Source organism: Penaeus chinensis, chromosome 37 (genome assembly GCF_019202785.1).
Source record: "Penaeus chinensis breed Huanghai No. 1 chromosome 37, ASM1920278v2, whole genome shotgun sequence".
Classification (NCBI taxonomy): domain Eukaryota; kingdom Metazoa; phylum Arthropoda; class Malacostraca; order Decapoda; family Penaeidae; genus Penaeus; species Penaeus chinensis.
The window spans coordinates 2,587,596-2,597,595 of NC_061855.1; the positions used below are offsets into that span (position 1 = coordinate 2,587,596).

The 10,000-nt window shown below is 39.9% G+C and overlaps 2 protein-coding genes across 2 annotated transcripts in view; both read left to right on the forward strand.

Annotated features, from left to right (window-relative positions):
• The window catches only part of LOC125045645 (cell adhesion molecule 4-like), a 17,937-nt gene extending 12,731 nt beyond the window's left edge, over positions 1–5,206 (forward strand). Inside the window, exons 4-5 of the mRNA XM_047643052.1 lie at positions 2,730–2,866; positions 5,070–5,206. Of these exons, the coding sequence (XP_047499008.1) occupies positions 2,730–2,860 (131 nt within the window). The 3' untranslated portion in view covers positions 2,861–2,866; positions 5,070–5,206. The remainder of the gene's footprint in view (positions 1–2,729; positions 2,867–5,069) is intronic.
• LOC125045719 lies at positions 5,061–8,441 on the forward strand (the record flags this gene model as incomplete). The annotated part of the gene is made up of 2 exons (XM_047643149.1): positions 5,061–5,316; positions 7,983–8,441. Coding segments are annotated over 2 exons (366 nt in total), but the record flags the coding sequence as incomplete, so codon positions are not given.
• Positions 8,442–10,000: the final 1,559 nt, after the last annotated feature.

Consider the following 10,000-nt stretch of genomic DNA (forward strand, 5'->3'; position numbering starts at 1 on the left):
CTTCTTTCTTCTTCTTCTTCTTCTTACTCTTTTTCTTCTTCTGCTCCTTTTTCTTCTTCCTCTTCCTCTTCTTCTTCTTCTTCTTCTTTTTCTTCTTGTTCTTCTTCTTCTTTTTTGTTCTTATTATTATTATTATTATTATTATTATTATTCTCCTTCTTCTCCTTTTTCTTCTTCCTCTTCTTCTTCTTCTTCTTTTTCTTCTTCTTCTTCTTCTTCTCCTTCTTCTTCTTCATCTTCTTCTCCTTCTTCTCCTTTTCTTCTTCCTCTTCTTCTTCTTCTTCTTCTTCTTCTTCTTCCTCATTTCCATCTTTGTATTTTTGTTGTTATTCTTATATTAAACTGATTATGAAAAAGAGCACGACAGGAAATAGTTCAACGTATAATATCTTTACCCTATTCTCCCTTTTCTTCTTCATTTCTCTCTCTCTCTCTCTCTCTCTCTCTCTCTCTCTCTCTCTCTCTCTCTCTTCTCTCTCTCTCTCTCTCTCTCTCTCTCTCTCTCTCTCTCTCTCTCTCTCTCTCTCTCTCTCTCTCTCTCTCTCTCTCTCTCTCTCTCTCTCTCTCTCTCTCTCTCTCTCTCTCTCTCTCTCTCTCTCTTATTCTCATTCTTCACTTCCATCCTTTATTTTTATTTTTTTCTATTCCTAGCATTAGACTAATTTGGGAAAGTCATCGGACGCTGGAAATGGGTTAACGTTAATTTTCTTTTTATGTTTTTTCTTCTTTTTCTTATTTTCTTATTTTCTTTCTCTCTTCCTCTTCCTCCTCTTCAGTTTTCAACCGTTTTTTATTATCATTATTATGGTATTAACAGTGTAGTGTATTATATAATAATTTATTATAGTAAAAGTCTATTCTGAATAATACTTTATTCTAGTAATAGTATTTATTCTAATGCTAGTTTTATCCTAAGATTAGTCTATCCTACTATTATCTTATTCTAGTATCATCCCAGTATAGTTTATTCCAGTATTATTATTAGTATTAATCTAGCACTTATCCTAGCATTAGACTCAGGGAGGGAAGCGAGGGCACTGGGTGCGCAGTTTAAGATTCCGTTGACGTATATACGGGGGGGGGGGGGGGGGGTGAGGGAGGGGGTGAGTCATGGTGTAAACTGAAGACCGATTTTGCCAAAGGATTTTTTACTCCGGTTTTCCCTTGATGAGGCTTGAAAGCGAGATGGAATTTTGTAGAGTTGTTTGTTTTTCGTTTGGTATTCATATTGTTGTGTTATATATGAATACATGCATACATACACATGCAACAAACACATACATATAGACACACACATATATACGCACAAACAACTAACACGAACCACTCAAACATACATACACACATACAAACACAAACAACTAACAAACAAATACTCACACAAACAAACACACAATCAAACAAACAAACACACACACACAATCAAACAAACAAACAAACAAACAAACACAAATACAAGCCACCAAACAACAAAACACACACACACACATAAACAAACACACACAAACGTATCCATACACACTTCCAATATACACACGCTATTTACACACACACACATATATAAAGCCTTTTAACTAGAACTTTTAACACTAATACTTAATCTCCCTCCCCTTGTTCTTATGTCTCCCTCTTCCCTTTCTTCTCCCTTAATCTCCCTTTCCAACCTTACATCTCCCTCTTCCCTTAGCTCCCTCCCTTCTCCCTTTTCTCCCTTTCCCTTCCCTTCTCTCCTTTCTCCTCCTGCTCCCTTTTTACTCCCTATTTCCTTTCTCCCTCTTCCTCCCTCCTCCCTCTCCTCCCTCATCTCTCCCGTCCCCTACTTTTTCCCCTTGTTTCCCCTCTCTTTCTTATTCTCCCTTAACCAATCTCCCTGTCTTTTTTTCCCTTCTATTTTACTTTCTTCTATAATCCCTTCCCATTTCTCCCTATTTCTCCTTCTCCTTCATCCTCCCTACTCCCTATAATCTCCACTCTCCCTTCTATTTTAATTTCTTTGTCCCTCCCTCCTACCTCCCCTAACCCTTCTCCCCTGGACTCCCGATGTTCTTTCTCCCACTCCCTTTAGTCCCTTTACCTCCCTCACCCTCCCTTTACTCTCCTCCTTTCCCTACCTCCCTGATCCCTGTCTGCTCCCTTCCACTTTATTCCCTCCTAGAATATCATTTCTTTCCCTTTTATATTCTACCTCGATCTCCCATCCTTCATTATACCTCCCTATCTCCCTTCTCCCTTATCCCTTCCCTAACCCTCATCTCCCGCTCCCTCCCTCTTCTCCCTAGTATTCCCTAACCCTTCCCTCTTTCGTCTCCCTACCTCCCTAACTTATTTACTCCCTTACCCTCCGCTTTGCTCCCTTCCTAATCCCATCCTTCCCTTATTTTTTACCTTTCTCTACCTTACACCCTTCTCCCTCTCTTTCTCGCCTCTCGGCTGCGCCTTCTCCCTGCCCTTCTTATCCTTTTCCCTAGGCCGCCCTAAACCCTTTCGCTCCCTCCCTCCCTCCTTATCTTCATGCTATATAATCTCCCATTCCCTATTCCCTCTCTCCCGTCTCCACCTATTTAATCTCCCCTATTTTTCTCGCCTGCTTTTATCTCCCTACTCTCCCTCTTAGTCCCCCTTTCCCACTTTCTTTCTCACTATCTCCCTAAATCTCCCTCGCCTAACTAATTATTACCCCTTCTTTTTAGATTCCCCCCCCCGACAGACGCCCCACGCCCACGCAACAGACCTACCCGACAGCACGCCCGTTCTGGAGGGCGTGAAGACCAGCTACCAGCTTGGAGAAAGAGTACATGTCAATTGCACGTCACCTTACTCCAAACCAGCTGCAACGTTGGAGTGGCCATGTCAACGATGAGCGGTGGTAATAACATAGGGGGGGGGGTTGGAGGGGGGAGTGAGGGAGAGGGGGGGGATAATGGAAGGGAAGTGAGGGAGAGAGAAGGGAAAAAAGCGATAAAAAAGAGAGAGAGAGAGAAATAGAGAGAGGTGAGAGAGAGAAAAGGGGAAAATAGAGAGAGAGATTGAAGAGCGAGAGAGAGAGAGAGAGAAGAGAGAAAGAGTTTAGTGAGTATGAGAGAGAGAAGAGAGAGGAGAGAGAAGAGAGAGAGAGAAAAAGAGAGGAGAGAGAGAGAGAGAGAGAGATGAGAGAGAGAGAGAGATGAGGGAAGGGGAGGGGAAGAGAGGGAGGAGGTGAGGGAGAGGGAGGGGAAAAGAATGTGAGAGAGAGAGAGAGAGAGAGAGAGAGAGAGAGAGAGAGAGAGAGAGAGAGAGAGAGAAGAGAAGAAGAGAGAGAGAGAAGAGAGGAGAGTAGAGGAAGGAGAGAGAGATGCAGGGGAGGGGAGGCAAGAGAGGGAGAGAGGTTGAGGAAGAGAGAAAGGGGAAAAAATGTGAAGAGAGAGAGAGAGAGAGAGAGAGAGAGAGAGAGAGAGAGAGAGAGAGAGAGAGAGAGAGAGAGAAGGGAAAAAAAAAAAAAAAAGGGGATAAGGGGAAAGAGAGAGAGAAAGAGCGAGAAGCGAGAGCGAGAAGAGAGAGAGAGAGAGAGAGAGAGAAAGAGATAGAGATAGAGAATAGAGATAGAGATAGAGATTGAGAGAGAGAGAAGGGATAGAAGAGGTGAGGGGAGAGAGGAAGAGAGGGGAGTGAGGGAGAGAAAGGCGAAAGGGAGTGAAGGAGAGATAGTGAGGAGAAGAGATGGGAGGGGGGAAGGGGAGGGATAAAGGGGAAGTGAGGGATAGAGAGAGAGAGGAAGTGAAAAAGGGGTAAAGGAGGGGATAGGGAAGAGGAAGGGAAGGGAGAAGAAGTCACGGAGAGAGGGAGAAGTGAAGAGGGGTAGGAAGGGAGGGAAGGAAGAAAAGGGGAGAGTTGGGTATGGGGGAGTAGAGGAGGGGAAGGGAGAGATGAGAGATGGGAAGAAGATGAGTGAAAGGGAAATGAGGAAGAGAGAGGGAAGGGAAAAAGTGAGAAAGCGAGGAAGGGAGGAAGGGAGAAGGGGACAGAAGGAGATAGAGTGGAAAAGAGGGAATGGGAAAGGATAGAAGGTAGGGAGAGAGTGAAGGAGAGAGGAAAGGAGGGAGACAGAAAGTGGAGGAAGAGAGGAATGGAAGTAGGAAGGTTGAGAGAAAGAGTAGACAGGATAGAGAGTAGGAGGGGATGATAGATATAGATATAATATATATATATATATATATATATATAATATAAATATAATATATATATGATGTGTGTGTGTGTGTGTGAGTCGTGTGTGTGTGTGTGTGTAGAGAAAAGAGAAAGAAGAGGGAGGAGAGAGGTAGAGAGAGAGAGAGAGGGGAAAAGAGGAGAGAGGAGAGAGTGGAAGAAGGGAGAGAAAGTGAGTAGGGTAGAGAGAGAGAAGTGGAGAGAGGAGAAGAGTAGAGAAGGGAGAGAGAGAGAGAGAGGGGGAGAGAGAGAGAGAGTAAGAAGAGAGAGGGGAAAAGAGAGAGAGGGGGAGAGAGAGAGAGGAGAGAGGGAGAGAGGAGAGAGAGAGGAGAGAAGAGAGAGAAGAGAGAGAAGAGAGAGAGAGAAAGAAGGAGAGGGGGAGAAGAGAGAGAGGGGGAAAAGAGAGAGAGAAAGAGAGAGGGGAGGGAGAGGAGAGAGGAGAAAGAGAGAAAGAGAAAAAGAAGATAAAAGAGAAGAGAGCATATAGTAATGATAGAAATGCTGATATGATAATATAGATTATAATGATGATCATATTAAAAAAATAACCAATAATAAACACCCCCTTCCGCCTCCCCCTCCCCTCAATCTCACCCCCACCCATCCTCTCCCCCCTCCTATCTCCCTTCTCCTCCCTTATCCCCACCCTCCCTCTCACCCCCTCCCTCACTCCAACCCCTTCCCCCAACCCTCCCCTCTTCCCCCTTCCCCCAACCTTCCCTCTCTCCCCTCTTCCTCCTTCCTCCCATCCCCAATCTCCCCCTTCCCCCTCCATAACCCTCCTCCACTCTCACCCTTCCCCCTTCCCCCCCTCCCCACTTGTCACGCCTTCCCCCCTCCCCCACTCTCCCCCCCTTCCCCATCTCCCACCTCCCTCCCCCCCGCAGCGGAAGCCCACCTGGCTCCGGCGCTACGAGGCGCAGCAGGAGCCGGACGGGCTGGAGACGGCGGTCCTCGGCCTCACCTTCGTCACCCGCCGCAGCCACTTCCCCGGGGGCGAGCTGCGTCTCAAGTGCGTCGCCAAGATCGCCACTATCTACTTCCAGTCGCAGGAGACGTCGGTTATCGAGACGGGCTTCTTCAAGCACACGCAGGCGGAGGAGAGGAGGCATAAGGACCATTCGTATTTCTTCGGTGAGGTTTTTGTGTGTGTGTGTGTTTGTGTTTTGTTTTAGGTGCCTTTCTCTATGTCTCTGTCTATGTCTCTCTCTCTCTCTCTCTCTGTCTTTCTCTCTCTCTCTCTCTCTCTCTCTGTCTTTCTCTCTCTCTCTCTCTCTCTCTCTCTCTCTCCCTCCCTCTCTCTCTCTCTCTCTCTCTCTTCTCTCTCTCTCTCTCTCTCTCTCTCTCTCTCTCTCTCTCTCTGTCTTTCTCTCTCTCTCTCTCTCCCTCCCTCCCTCCCTCCCTCCCTCCCCCCCTCCCTCCCTCCCTCTCTCCCTCCTCCCTCCCTCTCTCTCTCTCTCTCTCTCTCTCTTTCTCTCTCTCTCTCTCTCTCTCTCTCTCTCCCTCCCTCCCTCCCTCCCTCCCTCCCTCCCCCCCTCCCTCCCTCCCTCCCTCCCTCCCTCCCTCCCTCCCTCTCTCTCTCTCTCTCTCTCTCTCTCTCTCTCTCTCTCTCTCTCTCTCTCTCTCTCTTTATTTTGTGGATTTCCTTTTCTTCTTCTTTTTCTTCTTATTCTATGTTTTTTTTCTTTCTCTCTCTTCTTATTTTTTGTGTCTTTTTTTCTTCTTTTTCTCCTTCTTCGTTTTTTCTTTCTCTTTTTTCTTCTTTGTGTTTTTCCTTTCTCTTTCTTCTTCTTTGTGTTTTTCCTTCTTTCTCTTCTTCGTCTTCTTCCTCGGTTAGTTCTTATTATCATGTCTTTATCAATCTTTCCTTTTTCTTTTTATTGCCTCTCCTCCTCCTCCTTCTCTTCCTCTTTCTCCTCCGTCTCCTCTTCTTCCTTCTTCTCTTTCTTCATTTTCTTCTTGATTTTCTTCTTGCTCAACGTCATTAGCTTTGTTTTGCCTTTTTTTGGGTATTGTTTCTTACCTTTTTCCTCCTTCTCTTCTTTCCTCTTTCTTCTTCCTCCTATTCTTTATTTTTTAGATTTTTTCCCTCCTCCCCTTCCTTCTTTTCTTTTCCTCCCTCTTCTTTATCGTGTTTTTCCTTCTTCTTCTTCTTCGTGTTTTCTTTCTTCCTTTTCTTCTTATTATTATTTTTTCTTCTTCCGACTTCGTTTCTTTTCGTTTTCTTTTATCTCATTTTATTCTTGTTGCTCGTTACCTCCTCTTTCTTTTACTTTCTTCTTCTTCTTCTTTTGTTTTTATTGTTTTTTCTTCTTCCTTCTCTCCTTATTCCTCCATATTTCTTTGTTTTTTCGTGTCTTCTGCTTCCATTTCTCTTCTTTTTATATTACCGCCTCTTCTCTTCCTCCTTCTCCTTCTTCTTCTTCCTCTTCCTTCCTCTCCTTCTTCCTCTTCTTCTTCTTGTTTTTCTTCCTCGTCATCATCTTTCTTCTGGTGCTTTTATTATCGTGTCTTCTTCTTCTTCCTTTTTTTATCTTTTTGTCTTGCTGCGGTTCCTTTCCTCCTTCGTTTTCCTTAAATTTCATCTTCTTCCACCCTCTTCTTCTTTTTACTCTTTTTCTTCTTCCTCCTTCTTTCTACAGTCAGCTCTTCTCGTTTTGTTCTTCTTACTCACTCTCTATTCTCCCTTTACATAATTTTTTTTCTCTCCCTTCTCATTTTCATCATCATCATCAATATCATCATTTTCATCATCATCATCATAATCATTATAATCATAATCAGAATCAGAATCATAATCATCATCATCAATATTATCATAATCAGCATCATCTTCATAATCATCATCATCATCGTCTTTTCTTCTCCTTCATCTTCATCATCTTATTCTTTTATTTTTCAAAATCTTGAATACGCTTCTTTGATTAGCAGTTCATTTGCCAATTATATCAGCGTAATGTCATAAAATTCTTGGATAATAGTGTTATATTTATTTCTTCTTTATAGTTATAATCATTATTATTTTATTTTATTCATTTATACATATACATTTTTTTTTTCTTTTTGACAATACTGTTACAATAATTCATTTTTTTTTTTTTTCTAAATTTTCAACCTCCATCTCACTTATAAATGTCGAAAAAGTCTTGAATATTGCTGATATATATACATACATATGTATATATATTTGTTTTCCCCTATTTTTCGAATCTGTGGTAAAGCTGATATAATAATTAATTTCTGTATGTTTGTTTTAAATTTCTGAATTTTCTACAGTTTTAATTAATTTCTGATAATGCTGTTCTAATTTTTTTTTCAGGAATTTTTAAATTTTTCAAATTCTGGAAAGTTGTTTTATAATCAATATTTTTTTTTATATAAATATTTATCTATTTTTCACCTTTTTGAAGATAATTCAAACTATCAATTTCTAACAATTTATCCATCTTTGGGCAGTGCTGTTCATATTTTTTTTTTTTTTGGCAATTTTTCAGATTTCCAAATTCTAAACAATGCACTTATAATCACAAATTTCTTTGCCTTTTTATTTTTCTCTACTACGGTAAAAAAAAATGATGAATTACGGTATTTCTTTATCAATGTTGTTCAAACTATTCACTTTACTATGCATTGTAATTACAGAATTTTTATCAATTAAGCAATTCATTTATTGATTTAAAAGCCTGTTATAATCATTACTTTCCTCTATTTTCCCTAAAATTTCCACCTCTTCTCCATAAATACATAAAATCCCGGTGAATCTTCGTAAAGAAATTATTAATGATTTTTTTTTCTTACAGGAAACAGCGCACCGAGAACCACAACCAGCTTTTTCTCTCTGGTTTTGGCAACTGTTGCTCTTCTACGAAACACAGGATTCCACGTGGATTTGGTACAACCGTTCTTGTAGTTATGCTGAACAAGAACACGAACATAACGTAGAACATAAGTTGTAGAACATAAGGAATCCCTCCTGTTTCCCCCCCCCCCCCACCCCTTCTGCCACCACTATGAGAAATACTGATGAAAAAGATACGTAAATTTATTAAAAGAATATGTTAGTTTATGTGATTTTTTTTTTCTCACGTAAATGGCACGATTCCATAAATGTTGTGGATTGGTCGATGCCATTGTGTGCGATCCAGACTAAATTTCATAAGAATAATAATGATAACACTACACTGTTGTAGCTTACTGAAGATTAAGAAAAACAAAAACAAGACAGAATGATCCTGAAGAAAATAAGATATTTACGATGTATGAAGTCTGTGAGCAATATATTTTTAATTATTTATTTTGTCTTTAAGATTCATAAACTGCTGTATATCTATACGTGAGAGATTTTTTAATCAGGTTTAGAAATTGAGTTTGTAATGTACATAAGCTAGTAATGTTTAGAGAGAAAGAATAAAGATGAACTGAAGAAAAAATATTAATATATACTGTATATTTTAATTGTATTTGTTTATCTTGTTTTCGGTCATTGATGTAAAAAAATATATATACATATACAAAACTAATCGAAGTATTTAGCGTTCTTTACATTATTTTTGATGAGACAGTTTCACAGTTATCAATTCCTAAGCATCTAAAACATTAAATTAAGTTTAGATACATATGGCATACATAAATGTCATAATCAGCAATCTATGCTCATTCAAATCCTCTAAGTTTTCCTTTGAAATTGTAAATAAAATTCTACTACATTCCTTTTCTTATTATGTCAACAAACATGTAATCACCACATTGGTATAAACACAACACAAGGCATTCCATGACAAATCCATTTTTTTTCTTTTGATAATGCGCATATCGCCAGTATTTGTGTATATATATATATATATATATATATATATATATATATATATATATATATATATATATATATATATATATATATATTTACACATACACACACACTATATTATCAAAACACCAAAATAAAAGAAACCAGTTAGATCGCAGCTCCCTGTTCCTCCCAGCCAATCACCTGGCAGGTCAAGCAGACGACACAGCAAGGCTCCTCCTCCGAATTCAGTCGCTGTTTCCTAGTTCCCTTTCGCTCGTAATGCTTCGCCTGCTTCGGTTTCGCTTCAGTTTCGCTTCGGTTTGGATTTGGTTTGGATTCGAGGCGACGCTCGCTGCGTCTCATATGCGTCATGTCAGGAGGGAGCGGTGTGTGTATGTGTATACACACAAACACCCAGATATATATATACATACACACACACACACACACACACACACACACACACACACACACACACACACACACACACACACACACACACACACATACATATATATATATATATATATATATATATACATACACATATATATATATACATATATATGTATACATGCATATATATAAATATATAAATATATATATATATATATATATATATATATATATATATATATATATCGTGCGTATGTATATCTGTGTCAACGTTTACAGTAAATATCATGCTCAGCCTCATACCAAACGGGATTTGATTTGTGTAAACGGCGACGCTCCAGAGCCTGCATACTATTATTTTCCTTTAGATATAAATTTATTTTTCCAGTTATGTATATTTGGGAGAAAGAAAAATAAAATAGTCTGTTGTCCCATATACCGAGGAGTTAAATGGCCAATACATTGTCTATTTTAGGTCCAGGATTATTTTTGTTCTTTGCCTTTGAAAGGAAAGACCGGTAGAAATATATTGGTTCTTATGGAACAAAATATTTGTAACTGTTATCAAAAGATAAGGGAACTGGCATTGTTAAACACCTCTTGTGATATTTCTACAAAAAAAAAAAAAAATCC